At 46.2% G+C, this 26,727-nt stretch overlaps 1 protein-coding gene across 1 annotated transcript in view; it reads left to right on the top strand.

The window, feature by feature from the left end:
• Positions 1–26,727, top strand: part of HMCN1 (hemicentin 1) — a 160,126-nt gene that overhangs the window by 2,282 nt on the left and 131,117 nt on the right. Inside the window, 3 exon segments of the mRNA XM_027665321.1 lie at positions 23,096–23,166; positions 25,555–25,713; positions 26,254–26,376. Of these exon segments, the coding sequence (XP_027521122.1) occupies positions 23,096–23,166; positions 25,555–25,713; positions 26,254–26,376 (353 nt within the window).

Consider the following 26,727-nt stretch of genomic DNA (forward strand, 5'->3'; position numbering starts at 1 on the left):
GGGGAAGCCCAGCTCCCCTGGTGCCCTGGGTATCCAGTTACACCTCTCTGTGGGGAAGCCCAGCTCCCCTGGTGCCCTGGGTATCCAGTTACTCCTCTCTGTGGGGAAGCCCAGCTCCCCTCGGGGGGCCTGGCTTTTTACTGTGATGGATAACTTTGTGAGGTCAGAACCCTGTTGGGGAGGGGAGAACCTACAATTTCCAACCTCATTTTGTCCTGGTTTCTGAAAACTCTTTCTCTGGGTCTCTCTCCGAGCTGGAAGGACACACCACAGGACACTGGGCAGCTGGACCTCACACCTGACAGTGCCTGAGCCCAGGCACTGGAAAACAAAATGCAAGAGATGCTGCTGTGACCACTTCAGCATCTATTTTTTGTGTCTGTAGAGAAGTAACTTTATTCAAAAATCTAATCAAAAATATTGCTTGGCTTGTGTTTCACAGCATCCAGTTAATTTATCTAGTGTTCTTTCTGAAGGCTGCTCAACTGACTCGATGAGCACAAAGCTATTTTTTTCTCAAATTGTCTGGTTATTTACTCAATTTTTCTTCAAAAAAAAAAGAAGCCTTATATGTAGCAGCACCACAGACAAATTTTCTTGTTGTTTTTTTGAGGTGCTGTGGCCTGTGAGGCAAATGGGACTCTACAGGGGGTACAATATCAGTTGGAACTCAGATCCAAGGAGCTGCCCTTGGTATAAAGGTGTCCTGATGCAGATATGCTCTTGAGAGGTAGTTACAATTTAAATTTGGGTTTTTAACTCTGTTGTTTTCCCGATCCACGTTGCACAGTGTGCAGTTTTAGTGGTGAACGTGGTGGTGGTGCTGGGTTGACGATTGACTTGATGATCTTAAAGGTCTTTTCCAGCCTTAATGATTCCATGGCTGGGATATGCCAACACATTGTCTCTGGTGGTACATTTGTAGGTAGTGTTATGCCTGTTGCTGTGGTATTTGGGAACAACAGCAATACAAGTGTATTTTTTAGTATCAAACCTGAGGTTGTTGGCAGAGAATTATGGCCCACAGAAAAAAAATTGTCATGGGTTTCACATTCCAATACTGTGGACCATCTGATGGGATGCAGAGATCTCCATTTTGGAAAACCCTTTTGGTTTGGACTCTGCTTTGTGAGTAAACATTTGCTTTGACAGATTACAGGGAATTTTTTTATTGTGGTTTTTCAATGCCTGAACACGATCACAGAAGCTTTGTAGATAGTGAAAAGGGCTGTTAACTAAGAAATCTCTTGCCAGGCTTGTGTTCAGTGGAAAAAATCGGGTGTGGGGAGGAGGAAAATGCCCCAAATTAAGAGCAGTTGGCCCAGGAAAATTTTGTATTGGAACTGAAGCTTAAGATCAGCAAATGCTTTTGTAATTGCGTGTTGTGGGTCCTGATCTCCTACTAACTCCCATTGTATCCTGTGGAAATGGAATTGGGCTCGGAATGTCTTTATTTAACATCTGTGGCCAGCTTTGCTATTTTTTCTTTATGCCATTAAGGAATTTTGGAGTGGAAAATAAGCCAGAGAGGACAAATTCATCCCTAGTATTTTTCTGTAAAGCTGATGGAATTATCCCAGCCATAACTCACTCTGTGTGATTTAATCAAGCATTCCTTTGGTGTGAATGGCTATTTTATAGACCACACTCCAGCAATTAATGACAAGAAAAATGAATATATAACCTCTGGACCTCCTAGTGCAGAGGGTGATGTTTGCTGTTCATACTCTGCAGATCTCTACAGATCTCTGCCTGAGCATCTGCTGACACTCTTCTTACAGATCAGACAGACAACACTGTGTGAGAAATGGGAAAATGTTAATGCTGCTTAGTTCACATGGGGAAACAGGACTGAACCTAAACACATAGTAAATGTGTGGGAGAACTAGAAATACTCTTTTTTTTTTTTTTTCAGAGTAGAACTCTGTCCTTTCCTAGAGTGAAGGCATGGAATTGTTTGTAACTTTAGGACCTGGAGTCTCCTTTATTAACAGACTGGCAGTGCTGTGTCCATAGCACAGGCAGGCTGCTGAGCCCCACACCAGCTTGGATCAAGTTCAGGAGGGCATGTGAGAAGTCTGGAAGCTTTGGGGTTTGCAGGTTTGGTAGGTTTTTTTTGGGAGTTCTAATGAAGAAGTAATGTCTTTTCCAGAGGAGGAACATAAGAAATGAAAATTGGGCTATTAATGGAATTAAAGGTTTTCCTACTTGGTGACAGAAAAATTATTGTGGTTATGCAGGCACAGGATGGAAAGAGAAGAATTGCCTCAACTCTGTTTGGTAAAGAAAATTATGCTCTCCCCTTAATTCAAATAGTTGTCTTATTTTGATAGTTGAATGGCTTTTATATTATTACCAAAATCCAAAGTGGGAAAAGAAGAATGCTAATTTAAGCAATCTGATCTCCCTGTTCTTCCAGTGCATCACAGAACATCAGGCTAAAGCTGTCACAGCTGGTTTTTCAGTGTAGTGTTCTTTGGTGGCCTCACATTTGTGAACATCTTATCTAAAAACTCAAGGCTGTGTAAGGGTTTGGGATTTTTTTTGGAGGTTGGTTTGTTTTGGACTTCCTCAGAGACAACAATAATGAGTGCACGTCCAAGTTCTGAGTTTTTCTTTGGCATTTTAGGAGACACAGTGTAAATTTACAACTGTTCAGTGCTGTCTTGGTGTGTCTGAAGGCAAGTGATAAGCAGAACTGGACATACTGACTGTGAATTCTGCCCTTTTGTGCTAGAACTTATAAAATCTAAATGCACCTACAGGTATTTTCCATCTCTGAGGCTTTTGTGATCACTGTATTGCCCGTGTGGGAAATGAGGATTTGAAACCTTATTGTCACCCTTAATGGAGACATTGTGACAGCTATAAAATGAATTCCTTGTGATTGCATGGATGCTTTCTTGTTCCTCTGGAAGGATTTATCTGGGGTCCCTCTCAAAGTAGCTGTTTATACAGATTACAGGAGACAGTAAGTATTGCCAGTGCCAGAAGCTCCAAAATCTGTGAGCCAGCCAAAATGTTGTGACGTGATCCAAAAGGCTGCTAGAGCATCACTTACAGCTTATTTTTCTACTGTCTTAACTCTGCCTGTCCAGCCTTGAAGGTATGCACAGTGGGAAATTCCCCCTCCCCGATTCCTGAATCTTTTTGGCAAAGGAAAGGATTTTATCCCTGTTTTTATTTGAAGATACAGTGGAGGTTCTTTTCCTTAGGAAAAAAGTGATAACGCCTCAAGTACATAATTCTCTTGAATTACAAGTTATTTATCATGTTACATTTCAAATTGTTGCCTACAGAACTTAGAAGCTACTTGTTCTATTTTGCTTTGCTCTCCTGAGCTCCAAGTGGTGATAATTCCATGGAAAGCTCTGCAGCTCATTAGTGATGTGTTCCAGTGTTATTCTGTCCCCATAATTACTGCTCATGTCATTTAGCACGGGAGCCCTCCTGTCAGCAGGCACCCAAGTGCTGTCTCAGTGTACTCAGAAAACGGAAACAGGATAAGAACAAAATAGTGGCCAAGAAAATCTGTCTCTTGGAATCTTTGGAGTGAAAAGCTACATTATGGCTAAAGAGAAAAAGAAGCATCCACAGACAGATCTTTTCCCGGTTCCTTAACCACTTTTTAAACAAAGAAACTTCCCCTGTTCACCTTCCCTTCTTCCTCTCCCCCCTCTGAATTTATCTCCCAGGAGTTCCAGCAGCCTGTGTTTCACACAGCCACACACAGAGACCCCGTTAATCCTGTTCATGGCAGGGGCTGTTTCACAGCAGGTTACAGGCCTTGATGGGAGCTCTGTGGCATGGAAAGAAAAGAGCAGTTTCTGCTGCTGTTTGCATCTCCTGGCTCGGTTTAAATGCACACAAATCAAATTCCCAGTGATGTGTAAGGGGCAGATATTTAATGCAGATCCTCAGGTGCTTTTAAGCCATGAATAAGCTGTCCCTCCCTGAGACTGATAGATTCTGTCCCTTTTTCGTCTGGAGAAAACAGTTATTTTCTGAGGATCATGGTGATGAAGTGAGTAAACAGGCATGCATATGGTACACATCTTTATCTCACTTTAACTGAGGCAATAGTGTTCCTTGTAAGGTGAGTTGTCAGAGAAACAGAGGGAGGGAAGTTGGCAAGGAGGCTGCTCAGAGAGTGTTTGCCCCTTTCTGCCTCGTGTGTGTGTTGGAGCGTGCTTGGAATTTATACCAGAGTGGATTCAGTCCAGTCAGTTGAGGATCTGGATAAGCTGGATTAAGGAGTATGGAAAAGGAGCAGATATTTAATTTAGGTAATGGATTTTGAATGCGGCCTAAGGCATGACAGGAGGAATCCTTTAGGCAGAGAGAGCCCTCAGATGCAGTTGGTACATATTTTCCAATCAATGCTTTGGTTTTTGGCATGTGCTGCGGACTTTGGTTTTGAAGGAGACTCCTGCCTCAGAGGAAATATTGAGAACACATGTTTTTCAGTTTGCAAATGGCAGAACAGTCTCTCTGTTGAAAAGGAGTGATGGTGTTACTTGACTGGCTCACCGTGCCTTGAAAATCAACAATTTTGTGAGAAGAAATAAGATGGATTTAATGAAAAGTGCTCTGGGCTGGCTGCTTCCTTTCCCCCAGCCAGGGAGAATGTGCTTTACCCCTCAGTCACATTGTTGGACACAATGTGTTTTTTATAACCCTTGCCAGTGTTTAGGATTTCCTGTTTGAGGTGTGTTGCTCTCCCGTCTGGTTTATGGGATCCTTCGGTGATGCCTGCAGTGAATTCATGCTGTGCAGTTGTTGGGTGAGCTCTGGGTTCAAGATTTTGCAAAGGGATAGTTTGCAGTGTTACATTTTTAAGTGGCATCGGGGTGGTTTAGGGTCAGGCACATCCCCTTGTGGTCTATGGTTAAACTTCCCTTGCTGCCTTTTGAAGAACATGTGCAACCTATTTTTGGGTGGCTGTGGATGTGACCTGAGCTTTTCCCTGGTTTTGCCAGAGGAGAAGCACGATGACTTTGTGTTCCTGAAGCACTGGAATGGCATCAGGTTATGTCAAATACATGGAGCCATGGCACTGAGGACAGGATTAATCCCATTTCACTTCAGGCTCTCAGCTGAAGACCCTCAGCTGAGAGACTGGTGACCCGAACGCTCTTCTGTAAATCAAAAATGAAACTGGCCCCTTAACAAGCAATGAATCACCTGGGAATGTCCAGATACTCCTGGGAGATCTCATTTGCTTTCCCTGGCTGCAGGGGGAGCAAAGCTGAGCTCAGTCAGAGCCCTGAATGCAGAAGGTCTGAAGTGAATTAAGAGGCTTTCCAGTGTTTTCCTGGGCTGGGCCTGGCTGTCCAAATAATGGTCCCCGAGGTTGGTTTCATAGGCAGGTTTGCATCCTGCCAGAGGGCACCGAGTGCTGAGCATTCTCTCAGCTAAAGGAGCAGCACTGGCAGCTCCCAGGCTGATGATCCCATGGGACAAGCCCCCCTCAGGGACTGGTTTGCACGTTGCTGCTGTGGATTGCAGATGTAAACAGGCTGTGTGTGTTTGTGCAGATATGTGAACTTATTGTTCTGTATCCCCCCTGTGCTCTTTCATCTTCATTTCCCTTGGCATCCTTGGTACTCCTCTTCACCCTGTGCACTTTTCCAGCTCTGCTCAAGTCGTAGCCCTTTTCCCAAAGCATTCCTGGCCACAGATTGGGGCCTGCAGAGCATGACTGGTCAAATACATGCATATTTGCAAATGACAGGTTCCCAGACAGCGAGCCAGCACGCTGCAAACATCTCATGCAACCAGGGAGACCTGGAAGTGTTGAATTTATTCTCAGTGGTGGTCCTATGAGCAGTCTCATCCATTCTCTCTGGAACTGCAGCTTCCTCACTGTGTGCTCTTGGGAATACAGCAGTTAGTGTGTGATATAGGTACAGTGAGTAAACATGATACAGCTTTAAAAGCTGATTTCACAGAGCCAAATTCCCAATATCAACTTCCCAGGATAAAGTACAACCAGCAGAGCTTGCTCTCCAGCGAGATGGAACCAAAGCAAAACGGGACCCCAGTTCTCAGCCTGGAAAAACCCTGCTGGAGTGGGGTGAGTGGGGGTGGGTTTGCAGCCCGAAATGGGAATGTGGTGTGCTGCTGTAGGCCCTGCTGAGGGTCTGGGTGTTTGTTGGGATAGCAGCTCTGGGCTGTAGGTTGCTGCTGGAGCCCTGCCAGCCTGTTTCAATGAGATTCCTGGCCTGGGGGCCGGGGGGCAGCAGGAAGCCATTGGAATTTTCATGCCTTGGACACCAGTGTATTTTCATGAGCTGAAGTGAAGTGTCTCTGGGGATGCTGAATATCACTGAAACATTTCCTGAGTTCTCTTAAGCTCTACAATGGTATGTCCGAGTCTGTTTTCCAAAGGATGGAGCTTTTTGTTTAGTTAGTGAGGTCTTAGTTAGTTCACTGGACTACTATGCTTTTGCACTTGGAATTTATTGAGGAACAGAAGAAGAGGAGGGAAGTCGTGCAGCAGAAATGAAGTGCTCTGCCTTAGAACATCTAGGAATGCTGTGGTTTCTTTTATGTCCCCATATTAATTTATATTTCTGTTTACTATAGTCATCCTAAGATTGTGACTTCACTTTTCTCTGGTGTCTTGGGTTTTTTTGTTTGTTTTGTTTTGGTCACGTCTTTCCCTTTTTAAATTTTACATAAGCTGAATCAAAGCACAGGGAATTCATGTGACTTACCCTGAGTCACAGTTCTCTTGTGTTAACCACAAAACCACAAATCGCTTTTTTTGGTCCCTGAAATGTTTATTCCTTCTTTTCCTTTCTTTCCTAGTCTGTTGGACTCCCATATCTTGTTAACTTCTTTGTCTCTGCATTCAGCCCTCAAAATTTTCATTTCCAATTTCAGAATTGGATCAGCTGACCTGGATATTTTATTCTCTGAAATTCTGCTGAATTTGTTGACATACATTTTCTCAAAGTTGTAGCTGCAGTGGACAAAATATTACTTCTCTGCACTGCAAGCTGCTCCCCTCTTCTCTGTGGTTGTGGCCTTTGATCCCCAGCCATGAGGGGCCGTCGCAGTTCCAGGTTCATTCCCAAATGGTCCAGATTAGCAGAGGCTGCTGGAACTCTTGGTTAGGGTGTGCACAAACCCTGGGCTGCCGAGTGGAGGAGGTGACAGCTTGGGCTGGCCCTGGAGTGCCAGGCTGGCACGGGGCTCAGCTGGCAGAGCTGCAGTGGGAGGGGAGTGGGTGTCCCCGGAGCTAATGAACTGGAAGGACTGAGTTACATGGGATCTGTGTGGGAATCTGGACAGGCTCTGGGAATGCTGACGGTGGGGGAAAAATGTGCTGCTTTGTGTGTCAAGCTTTGTTCTAAATATTCTTGCTGTGGCCCATGCTTAGGGTGTGAAAAGTGGGGATCATGTCACTGCTGTCAACAGTCGGCTCTTTCCCCACCCTCGAAAGCTGAACTGAATGTCATTCTGTCACCTGAACTGAGCCATGGTACAGGGAGATGAAAAGAATGTGTGTTGGCCAAATGGCATTTTAAAGAACGTGGCAATTTTACCGTATCCACCAAATGTTTCAATGTCCTGGGGCTTTGGCACAGCCACCTCTAGTGATACCTGCCCCTGGCTGGGATTTGTTTCAGAGGGAAGGCACAGAAATACTCCTGGTGTTAGAGGTGTATGGAAGGTTATGGAGATGGAGCTTTTGCTTAGCAAATGGTAAGAGAGGCTGAATTCCTTTGTGGAAAGGACAGGAGGGAACAACTGGAGAGATGCTGTTCCATCCCTGCTTCGTGGGGATGAGTCTTGGTTCACCTCAAACCATGCTCTTCACAGAACAAGAAAAGCCCTGCATAAGTGAAGCATGTTTGAATTGACTCTTTAATTTGCATAAATCCTGTTCAGAGGTAGATTTGTAGTACATAAACCCTTTCAAACTGTGGAGAATTTTGGCTGTGGATATTTATGGGATGACTCAAGCCCATCTCACCTTTTGTGTTGTAGCTACATAATGTTAAACAGTTTCTTGGTTACTTGCAATGAAATGTCCCATTGTGTGGATATAAAAGCCTTTTCCTCCACTTTGATATTCTGTCTCATTGAACAGGTTTTCATCTTGGTTAACATGGAGTAAATCCAGAGTAATTCCATTACAGTCAGTGATGTTAGTTTGGATTTACACCAGTATGACTGAGCTCAGAGTCTGGCTTTGGTTGTCCGCCTTCTTAATTTGCTAAATATTACATCTTTCCCAAATACCCTTTCTCATCTTGTCTTCAGACCTTGCTGGCTCCTCCTATTTTCCCAAATTCCAAGAGTAACAACATAGGTGAAGTTTACTTGATGAAAGATTGTTTAAGCAGGGTCTGGTTTTTATTAGCTCAGCTGGTTTTCATTTTTCCAGCCCTGTTTGAAGTCTCCCTGTGCTCAGGCTGGGCTCTGGATCCATCCTGCTTTTCCTTCTCGGCTCAATTTTGTCCATTAGGAGTGGGCTGGTTTAAATTACAGGGTGCTCCCCAGCGTTATCCTTCAGTAAGAACTGTGTGCCTCGCTGAGATTTCAAAGCAGTTTTTAACTCCAAAGATCAGAAAAAGAGAAATAATTATGCCTTAGGGCATTCCTGCTAATCAGCAACATAACTTGTTTGGAAGGACTTGGTACATGGGAGATGTGACTTCGGAGAATGAGATGAATTAAATTGTTCCTGGTTTCGTTGATATTTCCTTTGTAGAAATGTGCTCTGAACTCTCTTACAGAGTATTTTAATTTACCATGTGTGAGAGACATCTGGGATCTCATCTAGGTTATTCCATTAGTTCCACTGGGTTTGGTTTTCGGGTTGGAAGTTTGGACAGTTTTGTCTGTGTTTATGTAGCTTAGCTGGGACACTGGGGGCTTGGGCCTCACAGTCATGCCAGAAATTCATCCATAATGTTTGTATTGCTGTCTTTACCTTTGGACCTCTGCTGGTACAGTATCTCTACACTCCTGTGATGATAAATAATGCTGCCCAGGATATCCAGCTCTTGCTCTAGGGATAAAGAAGGGATGGGAGATGGGAAACACCACCTCCTTTGCAGCTGGGAGACCTCAGGCACAAAGTACTTCAGCAAAACACTTCAGAATGTTTTTATATATATTCTGTTGATTTTGATACCATTTTCACATATGCTGAAGTGTTTTCCTGAGAGAGGCCTGAAGATTTGCCTCTGGCAGCAAAGAGAATCTGTGGCAGAACTAGTGATTCAGACCTGAGTGCTCCTGTCTTAACCACTGGTGTGCTATTTAGCACTGCAGACACCTGAACACGAGCTGCAAGAAAGCTGGATCACTGTTCATGTCTGTTCCTGAATGTCTCCTGCATTCCATGGAATGACAGTCTTCACCATGGCCGTTCCAGTGGGTGCTTGGTATAAACAGATGGTGTTCAAAGAGTTAGTGATGCCCTCCCAGCCTTTGTTTCATGGCATTAGTGTTCAAGTTTACCCTGACTCCTACTGTCTGCAGGAATTTCCTGCTGGTTTGTGGCTGTCTTTAGGAACAGGGTATTTTTGTTGGAGTTCTGTGCATGGCTGGGGGTGAAATGGGCACTGGAAGGCTCAGTGTTGAGTGACTGTCTGCTTGGACTCCTGAGTCGTGCTGCCTGTGAGGGACATCAGGCATGGGATTGGCACTGGAGGGTGGCCCAGAGCAGCACTGAGCACACACTGGGACACAGACAGGATCCAGGCTGGGAGGGCAGGGGTGCAGACAGGCTGAGAGCTGGGGGTGTTCAGCCTGGAGAGGAGAAGGCTCTGGGCAGACCTGAGAGCCCCTTCCAGAGGCTAAAGGGGCTCCAGGAGAGCTGGAGAAAGACTTGGGACAAGGGGATGGAGTGTCACACTGCCACAGGCAGGGTTAGATGGGATATTGGGAAAGAATTCCTGGCTGTGAGGGTGGGGAGGCCCTGGCACAGGTTGCCCAGAGAAGCTGTGGCTGCCCCTGGATCCCTGGAAGTGTCCAAGGCCAGGTTGGACAGGGCTTGGAGCAACCTGGGCTAGTGGCAGGTGTCCCTGCCTGTGGCAGGGGGTGGCACTGGATGGGCTTTAAGGTCCCTTCCAACCCAAACCATTCCAGGATTCCGTGGTGTTCACTGGTGGCACCCTCAGTTCCTACCCTTGGCTGCAGCAGCTCAGGAATTCCTATTCCCTTTTCACTCCAGTTGACTCGTGAGGGGAGTGGCTGCCACTGCAAATATCCCAGTGGGAGCTGTCAGAGTGTGTTTGAAAGCACCTGAGTGTTCAGTGGGAGTTTTCTCAGGGTCTGCATTGTGTCTGGAAGAAAATACGCTTTCGATTGACCTGCACAAACAGTACAGGTCAGGTGGTAGCATTGATTTTTGGAGCTTGATGGCTTTATGGTCACAGATCCAAATTCTCTGGAGAAGAAATCTTTGTGCTTTGTGTTGTATAAACAGGCTGAACAGTTTAGTGAAAACAATCATCATGGTAAATGCTTCTCTTTTTAAACTGCTGAAGAGTAACTTTGGTAATTATTTAGCATTGATTATTTTATTTCCATGTGAGAATTCCATGTTTTTCCAGTAGTCAGCTGAGCACTTTCCAGTCTGGTTGGACTAGACCAGACAGAGGGTGAAATTGGGAAATACAGGGTTCACACAAATCAGGTAGTCTAAATTAATTTCTGTGTAAACCTAAATAGTGGTATTATTTCAAACAAATTTTACAAGATGAGCAAAGAGAAAACAAGGTCTTGCATAATGTATTCCTGTAACTGATTTAAGTTATCCTCATGTGAAAGGAAAAGACTGTTTTGTTTAAGGTAAAAAAGTTATGTTCTCATCCTCTTTGCCTCCTCCCTCCCTCCTCACATCTGCTTTTTGAATTAGTTTGGAACACACTTGCATTTTTACACTACTAAAACTCAGTGGAATTTTATAACCCACAGATAATATTTAATGTTTCCCTCTCTTCCACAGCTTCCTAAAAACTACTGGACACTCAAACCTGCGTCGAGTGGAAATATTCTCATGGTTTTTTTCCCCTTTCCTTCTCCCAGAGCCATGGAACAGCTTTGCCCCAGGCAGTGAGCTCCCGTGGTGCCCGGGCACGTGTGGGATGTGCCGTGTGCCGGGCAGTGCCAGCAGGGAGCTCTGCCCCGCTGGGCTGGGGGTGTGCAGGCACTGGGGGCAAAGCTGGTGCATTAGCAGCTCCCCAGCTAAGCTCTCCTGGGTATTGCTGTGATGAGCTGCCTGCAGTCACTGCTTGTGGAGAGGAGCTGGCAAAAGGCAGGGTGTCTGCAAGGGAGCTGCCAGTGCAGAGGGAGCAGACGGCACCTGTGGGACTCACCGATGGCATCTGGGCACGGCTGCGGGCCGAGGGCCAGGCCAGGCCTGTAACACACAGCTGTCTGTGGGGGTTTGTGAGCTGGGCTTCAGATCAGCTTCTTGGGAAACACTCCTGGAGGCTTAACTCTGCCTTTGTCCTGAGCCAAGCCCGCAGGGACTGAAGGCAGTGCACCGCAGGACTGCTGGTGGCCAGCGAAGGCTCCTGCCCTGCCGGCTCACGGGTGGGAAGGGGCACAGCTACAGCTGAGACCTGCTTGGTTTCTGCTGAGGAGCCCAAAGCACGGACACACTATTCACCTGTAATCCATGACATCTATTAAATCCTTCCAGCAGCGTCATGGAATCATAGACTCGTAGAATTCCACAATGGTTTGGGTTGGAAGGACTTTAAAGATCACCTGCCACCCCCTGCCATGGGCAGGGACACCTTCCACTAGCCCAGGTTGCTCCAAGCCCTGTCTAACCTGGTTCAACTTCCAGGGTTGGGCAGCCACAGCTTCTCTGGGCAAGTCCTTCAGCTTAGTCAGGCAGTATCATCTCCTTCAGAAACTTGTCATACCCTGGAGGGTTTAGGTGGAGTCTCGAGGAGGATGAAGAAAGTCCCTGATGAGCTTTTAGGATGCTGATCCTGCATGGAGCCAGGTCACAGCGAGACAGTGACACGCTCTGTGTGCTTGGCTGAGCTGCTGGTGGTGACACCCCAGAGCTGCTGTTTCACAGCTGCCAAAGCCACCTGAAAGGGGTGCTTTCCACACGAGTGATGACTGTCTGCCAGTGTGGGTCTCTTCTAGTTGTTTCTCAGTTGATATTTATTGTTATATAGGACAGGAGGAAACAGCCTCAAGTTGCGCCAGAGGAGGTTCAGATTGGTTATTAGGAAAATTTGTTCACTCAAAGGGTTGTCAAGCACTAGAACAGGCTGTCCAGGGAAGTGTCACCATCCCTGGAGAGATTTAACACATGTGTGGATGTGGCACTTGGGGACATGGTCTGGTGGTGGTCTTCACACTGCTGGGGGAGTGGTTGGACTCAATGAGCTCGGAGGTCTTTTCCAGCCAAAATGGTTCCATGATTCTGGGTGTTTTGCTGTCTGAGATCTCAGTGTTGTACAGCACATGACTGTGGGCAGAAATGATGCTCACACCTGGCCTGGGGGTTGTTTATGTGGTTGTTTATGTGCCACAGAGCTTACACGAGGGAGGGAATGTGCGGATGCTCTGTCCAGTGATGAGTAAACACGTCTGTCCTGCAGCCACCCTTGAGCTGCACAGTCAGAGACTTCTGTGCAACAGGATTCCTTTAACAGACACTCGTCCTCAGAGGCTGACTGTGTGACTACTGTGGGGACAAGGTCTGGTTTTCCATTCTCCTGCCAGATCAGAAGATGGAGTGAGTGCGGTGCTGCAGAGGGGGGGCAGGAACATCTTGTGACTCCCAGTGTGGTTGTGAAGGGCTCCCAGCAGCCTCCCTCCGTGAGGGGAGCTGAGCTGGGCAGGACCAGAGGTGAGGCATTCCCACTGGTTTGGCCCCTGGGAAGGAAGGAGACACATCAGACTGTTGTCACCCCCGAGCTCTTCTGGCAGCTCCGCAGCCTCTCCTCAGCCTGGCGTGACTCCCTCCCTCACCCGGGCTGTGGGGAGCGCTCTGGTTTCTTGGCCTTGGGTCCCCAGAGTCCAGGAAGAAGTTTATCCCTTACTTGAATGATTCCTGCTGCTTAAAAATGTTTTTCTTGGTGCCTTTTAGAAAATGACACAATTACAAATGATACAGGCACAAGGGAAGGGATGGGAGAGAGCTGCTTCCAGCTGACTCGCCAGTTACCAAAGTAAACAGTGCTCTAATGAAGCTTTTGAGAGGCTTATCTGGCCATGAAAAACTTGCTATATCTTTCCTTTTAGATTGGCATTTAAAGCCAAACCGCATATTTTTAAAAATAGAAATGTTTCAGCATCCTCCTCTGCCCGGGTTGGCTCTGTCAGAGAAGCTCTTTTGCAGTCTTATTTTCTGCAGCTTTTTTCCCAGCACCATCCTGTACAGTAGAGTCCTGCAACAGCTCAGCTTGGAAAGGGCCTCAAGAAATTGTCTGGTCCCACCTCTCAAACAGAGCCTCACCAGGAGTAAGAAATGTGTCTGTTAGTTAGAAATAGAAAATGAACTATTTACAGTCTTCACTGTCAAAATTAACAATAGATCTTTGAAAGGACCAGAAAGTTCACCTTAATTTGGTACACCAGTAACTGCCCTTCTTTGAACATCTTTAAATAGATGCTTTAACTTCAGCTAATCGATGCCTCTTTATTCACAGTGGTATTTGAGGCATCACTGGACCCTTGTTAGAGCCCTGGGGATAATATTCCCAACTGGATATTGTCAGAGTGAATAACTGGTGTACCCAGACAGTGTTATCTGCTGTGACATTCCATGTTCTGTCAGCTGCACACGGATTAGTTCTGTGAAGTGGAGCCTTAGTCGGAATGATGCATGGAGATTTGAATTTACAGTTGTAATGCCTGAAAGGTTTGGGTTTCTAATGGTTTTACACTGGTAATCCTTCAGCAATTTGTTTTATAGTGGAATACTTGGAGGGGAGCTGGGCCCTGTTCTAACTGAAATCAATAAAACCTCTGTCATTGACTTGGAAAGAAAGCAGATGCATTTTTAGCAGTAAAAAGGAAAAAAAGAGTATTTTAGATACAGAGTAACCTCATGCAGAATATCTGAGTTCTGTACTGAATGTGACACTTCCTTCTCCCAGCAGCAGGCTTCAGACTACTTGATTTTTGTTATATTTGGAAATCTCCATTCTCACAGGATGGCAGCTGGATAAATCCTAAAGCCTTTTGAAATGATGTCATGCACATGTATGTACATTTGTACACACACATATGGGGTCATCTCCTAGGATGTTGGTTTTATTCTCCTAGAATTTTCTAAAAGAAACCTTTTTTCTTTCCTTCTTTGAGTTCTATTCAGAGACCAGTGACTTGGCATGAAAACTGGGGAGAATCCATTTCGTAGTGTTTGAATTATGTAAGTGTAGGTAGGTCTGTGGTTAGTGTCTCACTTTTTCCTTTGTTTAGGGCTAATTGACTAATTCTGTGGTTTGTTGATAATTTTCTGAGCAAACTTTAAGTCAATAACTTTTCAAGGATTGTGTCTGGCATCTGGAGGCGTTTTAGCTCAGTCTTTCTTTACTTTTTTGTGTTTCTCTTACCCTCTGTGAGGAAAAATCCCTAAAACTTACCTCAGTGTGTGTGAGCTTTGTACACAACAGTCGTGCTTTGTCCCAGGTCATGGAGCTGCCTCTTGTCAAAGGAGCCTCCACAGGCCTGTCCAAACATGATAAACCTTATTGCATCTGGGAGTTAGGTGGAGGGCCACTGAGATGAGCAAAGGGCTGGGACAGCTCTGCTGGGAGGAGAGGCTGGGAGAGCTGGGGTTGTTCAGCCTGGAGAGGAGAAGCTTCAGGGTGACCTGATTGTGGCCTTGCAGGGCCTGAAGAGGCTACAGGAAAGATGGAGAGAGACTGTTTGCAAGGGCCTGGAGGGACAGGACAAGGGGGAATGGCTTCCCACTGCCAGAGGGCAGGGTTAGATGGGATATTGGGAAAGAATTCTTCCCTGTGAGGGTGGGGAGGCCCTGGCACAGGTTGCCCAGAGAAGCTGTGGCTGCCCCTGGATCCCTGGAAGTGTCCAAGGCCAGGTTGGACGGGGCTTGGAGCAACCTGGGCTAGTGGAAGATGTCCCTGCCCATGGCAGGGGGTGGCACTGGATGGGCTTTAATATCCCTTCCAACCCAAACCTATGATTCTGTGATGATTGAAAAAAACCCCTTTTACCATGTGAGGACATAACCACAACATGAGCCTGCTAAAGAAAGCGTAGGATTAATATGGGAACATCCTCTGGGAAGTCTTTGTTGCCATGGTCTCTTGGCAGTGTGCAGCACTGCTGGATTAGTGCTGTGGTCTCCATGAAGCTCGTTAGGAGAACGGCTCCCTCAGCAAACACGGGCTCCTGGGTTATTAATAACCAGGAAGGAGCACCGTTCCTGCCTTGGCATCTCACTGTGTGCTGCAGAATGTCTTTCCCCTCATCCCACACTGAGCAGAATTGGATTGTCCTGCTCTCAGGATGCTCAAGTTGCTCTTGGTGACTTCCTTTGCTTCCAGAGTCTGTTTTTGTGTAGCTGTGGGTGCTGAGTGCATTAGTAATTCCATATCCTTCAGGAAAGCAATGTGGCTGCAGTTCCAGCAAAAAAAGAGCCAGTTGCTTTTTCAGTTTTGCTGATGTCTCATGATCAAAAAGCTGACTTGGCTTCAGTAAGGTAGCCCTCTCCAAGGATCTTCCAAGTCTCTTTGAAGGAAGTAATCTGGGACTGTAATCTTCCAGGCAGCAGAAGTTTTTAATTAGCCCTTGTAATTGGACTCATCTATTCTGGAAAAATAAAAGAAGCTGCGATTCTCTTTCTTTTTTGCCAGTCAGCCTCCTGACCCCTCTTATGGTGAGATACATTTGGGGACACGGCAGGACCCAGAGTTCCATGAGGCAGGAGAAGGAGCTTTAGGGATGAGGTCGTGGTCCCCTGCAGTGCCAGGAGGCTCCCGACGGTGGAGCTCAGATATTCCCGGCCGGCAGCAGCTCGAAATCAGTCTGTGCTGGATGTCACAGTAAATAAGTTCATTTTGCAATGCAATATTAAGTATAAATGGTGAATTAAAAATGGAGTTTTCAGTCTTATTTGATTTGACCTCAGCGTGCTGAGGTAATCCATCCCAAAGCAGCCCCGTGAAATGTGTGGTTGCTTTCATTCCTGCCCGATTCTGCAGGGCAAGTCCCTTCTCCAGCACTGTTACAAGTGCAGGTGGAGCACTGCCAAAATACACAGGCCCAGAGATGAGACAGAAATAGCCCTGGCCTGAACTGGAGCTCAGTCTGGAGAGGGAATTGGAAGAGCACTGTGAGCTGAGTTTTCTTCGGTTTAGCTTGTTGTTAACAAGGGGAGATAAACACAAACAGAGCGGGAGCTGCTGGGAGCTGCTGGGAGCTGATGGCCTTCTCAGCTGCTCCATGGAACAGCTCCCAGGCTGTACAGTGAGGGAGCCCAGCCCTCAGCAGCTGCTTGTCCTCTACTGTAAGCTCAGGCAAGCACATTCCTCAAAGCTCTTTCTTCCCTTGTGTCTGCTGGTGCCTTTTGTTGCTGGAGAACGTCTGCACTGGTGGCAGTGCTGGGCAGCCAGGCCCAAAGCAAACCCTCTGCACACAGAGAGCTGCAGGAGCACGGACAGCAACTCTGTGTGGATTCAGTGTGCTGGGAAGGAGCTCAGGCTCTAGGCTTGGGTGTCAGGGACCACCTGGCTGTAGGAGCTTTCCATCACTTCCGTGGCTCCCTCAGCCCTCTGGCCTCTCCCAGGGACTGTGGGCTGAGTTGCCAGCCCTGCGTGTGTGTGATTTGGGCAACCCCCCATGGGACAGACCTCTGGGGCTGCTCAAAGGGCAACAGGAGGGAGGATCTCAGGATTCGGCTCGTTTGCTTGTCCCTGGAAAGGGGAAAAGGCCTTGCTTTGGGTCAATCTTTTTGGGACATTTAGTAGCCATGATAGCCATAACTTGACTCCATGTGGTTAAAACTTAAAGTATTCCGGTCTCTTTGCCTCTTAGTTGTGCACCAGGAATAGACAAAACCTTCTAGAGGGGATGTTCAGGTGGATTATTTCCTCAGAACAATAATCAGCCTGTAGTTCTACTTAATTCAGACTTTCTTATTTGTGGCCAGAGGGAGCAGGTTTTGTGTCTGGTTCCACGGTGTGATGCACCACTCGTGCAGGGGGCTTGAGAAGCTCTGAGGCTGTTCTGTGCACCACCCATTTCAGAAAGAATTTGTGGCAAATCTGGATTTATTTGCTCCATCTCCGGGTAGAGGAGGTCACTCTGCACACCCTGTGGTTTGTGCCTGTAGCTCTCAGAAGGTGGAGTTAACAGTGAGCTGGGCCAATCTGCCCCAATTTGTGTGATTTGTCACTGCACATGGTTAATAACTGTAAGACAACCACACTTGAGGCCCATAAGCCAAACTTTGTGCTTGTTGCAGTAGACAAAAGATGAGAATATTAGATTTTATCCACTGTGGGTCCAGTGAGCTTTTCTTTCCCAAGAAATTAAACATATATCATACTTTTTTCTTTTTTTTTTGTATTGTTGATTTTTGGTATTGTTGTCATGGGCTCATAACTGTTATAACAATGGGAAATAATGATACAATGGGGCACTTACTAAGGCACATTGTTACCAACACTTGTGTTAGAATGGAGCACAAGGCTTTGCATTTGGTCTTTTTTTTCTAGACAGTGTTTGTTAATACTTTTCTAGCTTATATATTCAGAGTCAGCTGCTTCGTTTTAGTAGTCTGTGGTAGAAGTTTGCAGTCATTTTAGTTGCATTAAAACATAATGGTAAAAACAATCCTCTAATGCTGTGTATATTTGTCAGCTGTGTGAGGAACAAAAATAGTCCCTGCCCAGTGAGATGGCAGTTCAGAGTGTTTTATTTAGTTGTACCTGTGTGGTGGCCCTGTGTGATGAGTCCTGGGAAACACTTCCAGTGGGATCTGCAGTGGGGGAAGTCCCGGCCGGCAGGACCCACCTGGCTGTTGGGAAATGAGGGGTTTGTGCTCCCGTGCCCCCGGGACAGACAGCTGGGGAGGAGGAACCCTGGCAACACTGATTTCCTTAATCCCTGGAGGGAGCTGCTCCTAAAGGTCTGCAGAAGAATTAGAGGCAGAGCTCTACAAAGAATTGGATACGATCCTCTGCTTTCTCTGAGAGGAGCATTAAATCAGACAAAGCTCAGTGCTCAGCACTCTTAAGGAATAATTGTACACCAGTTTCTTTTGGCAGTGATCTTGCTTTAAGCATTTTAGCTGTCCCAGCTGATTATTCCCAATCCTTAAACATCTCTTTACTTGTGGTGAAAATTATTTTTCATATATATATATAAATGGGCAGGCAGGGGTGTGTATGTGTATATATGAATATATGTGTCTGTGTCTGTATATATGAAACCCATGTTAGTCTCTTGATCTCCAAAACTGTCAGAATTGCTGTAGCCCAGTGCTAAACTTGCCAGTCCACTTCACAAATAAAAAAGAACATGAAATATAATGGTCACCCAGGTTTTCTCTGTGTTACAAGGTGGGGAAAACTTCTTAGTGAGCTATAGACTATGTAATGAAGAAATAACTGAATATAAATTATTAGTGCTATTAAAATATCAGTGGTTTGCTGCTGTTCTGTGGTTGGGTTTTGGGGTTTGGTTCTTCCTTTCTTCTTCTTTTTCATTTGTAGTGTTGTAATTCTGAAGAATATATTTCTTTGGAAGTATCCAAAGGTGTGCAGATTTTTGTGGGGGATGTCTTGTTTTATTTATTTGTTTATTTATTTTTTAATCCTGGATATGGTTTTGCATTAGGGAAACGTCCTTGCTGTGAATTAGGAGAAGGAATTCTGTGGCTGAGAGTGCTCCACAGGACTCAGCATCTCTGCCAAAATTCCTTCAGCTACCAAGTATCAATTAGAGCTTTTTTTTTTTTCCTTCTGGAACAAACAAATGCAGTGCTCTGAGCTGATGAGAGGTAGGCAAATGGCTTCCATATTCCTTTGCTAGATGTCCTGGAGCCCCCAGCTGTGCTGAGCAGACATGTGGTGCAGATGTGTTCCGTGGGCAGAGCAGGGAGTGCCAAATGTGCAGTCACCCTCAGTGTCATGATGGGCCATTGTGTGTCCTGGGGAATGTGTGGTTTTCCCAACTCGGCTTGTACATAAACATGGGGCCATCTGAGGTGTGGCACAGAGCCATGGAAGAGCAGCAGAGCCTTTAGGAATGGCCAGCTCACCACAGGCTTTTCTCCTTATTTACAAAGGTGGTTTTGACCAGATATGCCCTGGAAAGGAAGTATCAAAATCCTATTACTCCTTTTTATGTTGTCACAGTTGTTTAATTCCGTAGGTACAAGCTCAGACACCACGGTGGCTACGTTGAGTTTTGTGATTTCAGTTTAGGAAATCCAGTCTTTGTTCCAAGAATGTGCAGCCATTCCCTTAAACATTTCCTTTCTTCTGCTATTAGTTTATGTGTGTGTGCAACACCAAGTCTTGGATCCCAGGTCAGTCTGACAGAACTGACATTTATGCTGTGCTTGGCAGACAAGAGAGTTGAGCTGCTGCCTCACAAAGCCTTGAAGCCTTGCTGGGGCTTTTTCAGGTTTTCCACCTTTCCACAGTCCCCTCTGGAGGACCAGGAAAACTTTGGAGTGGTGAGCACTGAGCAGACCCCCACAAGAAACTACACCAAACATTCCCATATAGGTGCCTAAAATGGATTCATATTTCAGCATCAGAATGGAAAACCACAACTCCCCATCCCTGGAAGTGTCCAAGGCCAGGTTGGACGGGGCTTGGAGCAACCTGGGCTGGTGGAAGGTGTCCCTGCCCACGGCAGGGGGTGGGATGAGGTGACCTGTAAGGTCCCTTCCAAACCAAACCACCCTGTTAGAGTATTCCATGTATCAACCTTTGCCTAATGAACTAGTGAAGTTAAAAGAAGTGTTATTTTCTTCTGCTTGTAGTGTCTGAGTGAATATTCTGTATTTGGAATGACAGGTTTGCAACTCTGCTTGATTTGAGCGATGTCTGATTTATGTCATGTGGTCATTGAGACACGGGGACATTTGGTATGTGGAGCCAATGATCTTGGAGGGGACATTGGTATGTGGAGCCAATGATCTTGGAGGTCTTTTCCAGCCTAAATGGTTCTATGGATCCGTTGTGCAGCCATTGCACTGAGCTGCACTGAGCCCCTCATTCTGTGTCCAGAGTCACCACTGCAACTTGATTTACACTTTACAAGTTTTGAGGTTCTTATTGTATTGGTAATTTAAGCCTCTGTAAGAACTTTCTGGGGTGTTTTGTGAGAGAGCTTTGCCGTTCTTTCCAAGGGTCCTTTTTGGGGATAGCTCCCAGCTGGGAAGTAGGTCTTGAGGTAATGGTGTGTGGTTGTGCCAGGACAGGGTCAGGTTGGATCTCAGGCAAAGGTTCTTCCCCCAGAAGGTGGTTGGGCACTGCCCAGGCTCCCCAGGGCAGTGGGCACAGCCCCAAGGCTGCCAGAGCTCCAGGAGGGTTTGGATGATACTCTGAGGGACAGGGTGGGATTGTTGGGGTGTCTGTGCAGGGCCAAGAGCTGGACTGGATGGTCCTTGGGGGTCCCTTAAAGCTCAGGACAGCCTGTGATAAACTTAAAGCACTTCCCCCAGCATCCTCTCCCTTTGTCCCTGCTGAGCCCTTCGAAGGCCTGTGTTCCCCTCGCTGCTCAAACAGCCCTGCTGGGGCTGCACCTTGAGGCCACGGCATGAGGGTGAAGGACGATGGAGCTGGTGGAGGCTGTGAAGGCAAGGACAGCCTTTTTGGCAGGCAGGTCACTGTTGCTGGTGGCACAGCTCCTGATGCAGGTGTGTCCCAGGGCAGCTCCTTGCTGAGGTCTCAGCAGAGGGCAGCTGGAGCCTTGGTGTGATCCTGCAGGGAGCTTGGCCAAGGGCAGGGCTTGGCATCGCAGCCAGCCCTGGCTGCCTGAGGGGGAACGAGGCCAAGCTCGCAGCCCAGCCTACCTGAGGGGCTGCTTTGGCTTAGCTGCAGTACTGTTGCTTTTCAGATCTTTATTTTATAGGGGAAAAAGGCCTTTCCAAAGGATTTACTGCTTTAGATTGAAAAACCTAATCCCTCAACTGCTGGGAGTAATGGAGCCAGCGGGGCTGTATGGATAAACCCCAGGCAGTGATGTGCTTTACAACAGGGGTTGTCAGGGGAGAGATTTGAAGCAAAACAATTTGGAGGGAGCTTTATTACAGGTGCTGGCTTCAAAGGACACCTGAAGGACAGTGGTGTCAGGTGGAATGGGAGGAGTGGGATGAGGTGTGAGAAGGAACAGTGAGTCCTTAGAGCAGCTCTTTTGATCATAGTGTAGTATTTTAGTACATGACATGCACAGATAAATTGACTCACAGCCATACAAAAAAAATCTCCCTAAGATAGTTTAATGTTCTAGGAAAGGTTTTGTGTGATCTCTTGGGTGCCTTTCAAACAAATGAAACCCTACACTTAGCAAAAGGCACTCGTAAATAGAGCCCCCCCAGCAAACAGGGGTGTGTTAGAGTAGACCTTAGTGATGGCTGTTGCTGAAACTGCAGTGAAATAAAACTTTGGCCTGTTTAAAGCAGAAAAATGTGTAGATTATATAGAAGATAAGTGCACATTAACTTTTATAGAGCTTGGAAAGCGCTGTGAGGTCTGCTGAGGCAGCACTTCCCTGTGAGCTGCAGCTGCATTGAATTGGCTCCGCTGCACTTTCCTGCTTTGCTTTTCCCCTGACAGCACAATTGTGCCCCATTTGGTCTGCAGGGACTCAGCTGATCCCTTTGAGTGGTTTGGGCACTCAGCTGGCACAAATCTATTCACTTGTGTGTGTGTGTGTATATTTATTTATTTCTGGCACAGCACCCAGACCCTGTTGAGCTGGGTGGGGGCCAGTGCTGGCCCTGGGCAGGAATGCAGGGCACCAGTGCCAAGGCACATTAAGGTGCACAGGCAGGAAATCACAGCCACAGGAATCCAGCTGGCTGCAGTCACATTGGATACCTTGGGAAGGGAGCTGTTGGAGAGCCAGACAGACAACTCAGTGGGACTGGGAAGTGCTCACATACCTGCTGCTGTTGCTTACACACCCCAGGCCACTGCAGTTTGATGTCCTGCCTTTTCTCCATAGACAAAGACATGGAAAATGTCACAAATAGAGTTGTTTCTGCTTTGGTTCTTTCTGCCAGCTCCTGCAAGGTACACTGGGGTTGGGTACTGGGCTCACACAAGGGTTTTCCAGCCAGAGGTATATAGTTTTTCAGGGAAGAGATGTGGCACCTCTTCTTTTTTTTTTTTTCTTTCTTTTTTTTTCCATGGGTAAAGTTACAAAGGCAGTATGTGTGTTCTGTCCATAAAGGCCTCCTCATGTTTACCAAGAATCACAGACTCATGGAATGCTTTGGGTGGAAGGGACCTTAAAGCTCATCCAGTCCCACCCCTGCCATGGGCAGGGACACCTTCCACTAGCCCAGGTTGCTCCAAGCCCTGTCCAGCCTGGCCTTGGACACTTCCAGGGATCCAGGGGCAGCCACAGCTTCTCTGGGCAACCTGTGCCAGGGCCTCCCCACCTGACAGGGAAGGATTCCTTCCCAATATCCCATCTAACCCTGCCCTCTGGCAGTGGGAAGCCATTCCCCCTTGTCCTGTCCCCAGTCCCCCTCCAGCTCTCCTGGAGCCCCTTTAGGTACTTAGGCTGCTGTAAGGTCTTCCCAAAGCCTTCTCTTCTCCAGGCTGAAGAGCCTCTTTCTGGAAAAATACATTATTCCTTGGTCCAGCCACATTTGTTTTGGGGCCTTTGTTCCCTTCTGATTACTAAGGAATGAAATATTTGGTCAAAACCAAAGGTGAAAGCAAGAAGGCTTTAAGTGCCTGTAAATGTTTAAGACTCATAGAAGTTGGTCATACTGGAATGATATAAAGTTACTAGATTTCAAATCACGGGTTTCAGTGCTGGGGGTCTCATTCTCAACTATTCCTTTCTGTTAATGCTTTTAGTTTCATTTCTTTAATATCAGAGCCTTTTGATAACTTTGTGTTTGCCTCATATTTTCAATTTATTTTTTTCATCTTAGAAATTGGTCCAGTGACAATAACCACAGATCCCAAGAAATTTCAGTTTGAACTCAGGGAGCTTTATGTTCAGGTGAGTAACTTCTTTGTGGTTCTAGCAAAGACTCCACTTCCTTATGCTAATCTTTCCTCTCGTGCTGAAATTCCTGCTACAAGGATTCCTGAAGGTGTAGCTCACTCACCTCTACCATTTTACCTGCACAAACTGTCCTCTCTCTGTTCTCTGGTCATCTTAATTTATGCCCACTGCCCTGGGGAGCCTAGGCAGTGCCCAACCACCCTCTGGGGAAAGAACCTGAGATCCAACCTGACCCTGCCCTGACACAGCTCCAGCCATTCCCTCAGGTGATGGAAAGAAAGGGAACTACTGGAATGGAATTACCCTGACTGGCAGAAAATATGTTCCTATTGTCTTGTCTTTCATCAAGCAAAATACTCCTGACCTGTGGAAAACCTTGCTGGAGTCAGCAGTGCCAGACAGGCTGTCCCTCAGACACTGGCACAGGGTGTAATCCCTGCAGGAGCAGATTGCTCGAAGATTCAAAGTTGGCAGAAGGTTTGAATTCAGAGAAAACAATAGCTATTATGCTTTCCTCCTTCGTGGGGAAGTTTAAACTTCAAAACTCCTTCCAGATGTTTTGTTTTCTCAATAGTTATGGGCAATACAGGCAGCTGTTTCTAAAAGGTACATGATTTAGATGAAGCTTTTGGGAATTTCAAACTCTGTTTCCAAGCGAGATGTTTAAAAATTGCTGCCTAACGAATTTGAGGTTTCTTTCTTTAATGCTGATTGATTGCATGGTTCATAATTACTTCCAAGATGTGCTCATTCAGCTAAATGAGGGCTGGTGAAGAACCTGATCCTGCCTTACCTGTGTTTGACCTGGATTTAACTGGGAATCATTCTTATGAACAGCATGACAAGGACTTGGACCTGGGCAGCAGTGGCTCCTTGGTGTCTCTATTTCTTTAAGAGTTAAGCAGATTTATTGTGTACTCCAGCACTAAATTTTAACAATGGATACTAATTTGCATGAGCCCTGTACTGAAATCTTGTCTGTATGACAATCTTTTAAAGTATATTCCCACAGCTGGAGTGCTCTGTGGCCCTGGGATACAGCTGCCAATGCACTCGTGTCAGCAGCTGGGAAAAGGCCTGATTGGAGCTTTGCTCAGTGCAAAAATGACAACTTCAGGAATAAAAGAGTATTCTGTAAGGCTGCTGGTATTGCTTCTTTATTCAGATCCCAGGTTTACCCATTTGTGGGTGTTTACAATGCCATTTCAGAAAATAGGTATTTAATGGGGGGATAGTACAGATGAGCTCAGCTGCCAACCTCCATTTGGGTGTGCCTGTCCAAACTGAAGGGAAAAGGAGGTTTGCTGGGCTTTCCTCACCTCTGGCTTTCCAGAAAGCTTCACAGGGTAATTGGAACCATATTTAATTTGGAGAGAAAGGCAGGAAATATTGAATGGAAAATTTTCCTGTTTGTTTAAAAATAAAGGCAATACAGCAGGTTAGATGGTAGGAAGGAATCCTTCCCTGGGAGGGTGGTGAGGCCCTGGCACAGGTTGCCCAGAGAAGCTGTGGCTGCCCCTGGATCCCTGGAAGTGTCCAAGGCCAGGTTGGACGGGGCTTGGAGCAACCTGGGCTAGTGGAAGGTGTCCCTGCCCATGGCAGGGGGTGGCACTGGATGGGCTTTAATGTCCTTTCCAACCCAAACCATTCCATGATAATGATGATGATGAGATGTAGTTCCACCCAGCTGCCTTTTGAAAATGCTCTTCTACATCATAGGAACAAAAGGAAATTCTCCCTTGAATTTCAGGTTGTCTGGAATCTGCCACTTGCTTTTCCCATAAAAGTGAGGCCAGGTGCAGGAAGGACTGACATAAAAAGAGTGATGGTTCTTATATGACTTCTAGAAAGAACAGTGGTAAAGTGCTTATTGTTTAACAGAGATGAGGAATTTATTGATATTCCTGTTTTGAAATGGGATTAAGAATACTGATAGATTAAACTTGTTACCAACATGAACATTTCACTGAGGACAACCAAAATTCTCTGGTATGAGGGGCAGGTTTTTATTCTGGTTTGTGTGTCTGTGTGAATGTTTAACATCAAAACATAATTTTTGATGGCATCTCAAGAATTAAAATTCAGGGCAGCAACTGCATTACCTTTTCTCCTCTTCCTTCCCAGCACGTGGAGATTGTATATACATGTGTGTGAAGGTGGGTCGGGGTTAAAAATAAAAGAAATCCGTTTTATATTTCTCTTCCCTTTGGAATTGTCTGTGACAGCACCCTGCAGCAACCACAGAATCCTTAGGGTGAAAAAAGGGAATGAACGTTTACAAGTTAAGGAAATATCTGCCTTGAATGTCCCCAAAAAGTAACGGATTTGGCATGTTTCTTTTTTCTTAAAAAAATGCTTTGTTTTTCTTCTGCTTGTGACCAGGGTGGTGGAGACTGTCCAGAGATGAGCATTGGGGCAATAAAGATTGCTCTGGAAATTTCCCTGCCTGGTTCCTTCATCTATGTCTTTACTGATGCCAGATCCAAGGATTACAGACTGACCCACGAGGTGCTTCAGCTCATCCAGCAGAAACAGTCACAGGTACAGAGGATTTGCATTCTGAGCTGGTTTGTGTTATTTGATGTCCTCTTTCCTCGGTGACAAAGGGTAAAATTCTCCTGTGTGAGACTCAGTGAAGCCTTTTTACAGAACACTGCATTCTAGGGACCTTTTTTTTTTCTTTTTTCAAATAGAGAGTTACCTGATCTGGTTGAAAAACAAAACCAAAAACCCAAACTGAAAGGGATATTCCTTTTAGTATTGTAAATTGAACAGTGCAGCTGAGTCTGATACCAGTATATATATTCTTGGCCAGTTTACCACTTATGTGGATGTTTTTATATTGCTGTAAAATAAATATAGTGTGACGTACAGGGCTGAGAGATGAGGATCAGTGTAAGGGGATTCTTATCTGTTCCTTTTCTTCTTCATTGCCTTTTCCATCAGCCCTGAGTGCAGTGATGCTGTCCTTTATGCAAAGTAATAAGCCCAGCCCAAGTAATACATTCTTCTGTTGTCATTGCAATGTTTTCTACAACGTGCCCCAGGTGCCAAACGATTGACTCTTTGTTTTCCACCCAGGTGGTGTTTGTGCTGACTGGGGACTGTGATGACAGGGAGCACGTTGGCTACAAGGTCTATGAAGAGATTGCCTCCACCAGCTCTGGTCAGGTCTTCCACTTGGACAAAAAGCAAGTGAATGAGGTAACTTTGCCTGAGCTCTGCAATGTACAGAGAAAACAAAGCAGGGGTTATCCTGTAAGCCTTTAAATGACCTGATCGTGGGTTAGGGAGCAGAAGGGGAAATTCTGAATGCCCTGGTCTTGGTATGTGGACTCTCTTCTACTTCTCTCCCTTCCTTCTTTTTCCATTTGCTCTATCAGGATGCAGATCTGGGACTTTTACTGATGTCAGGGAAGTGTGCAGTGCCATATCTAACCAGGACCTCCCCAGCTTCCCTCTGCCTGTGCCACAAAGCTTCCAGGAGGAGAAGCCTTTAAAATAAGGACTGGTTCTGGGCTCCCAGAAGCCCAGTGGCTTTTCTAATCAGTATGA

The sequence above is a fragment of the Corapipo altera genome, unplaced genomic scaffold (genome assembly GCF_003945725.1).
Source record: "Corapipo altera isolate COAL_440 unplaced genomic scaffold, ASM394572v1 316, whole genome shotgun sequence".
Lineage (NCBI taxonomy): Eukaryota > Metazoa > Chordata > Aves > Passeriformes > Pipridae > Corapipo > Corapipo altera.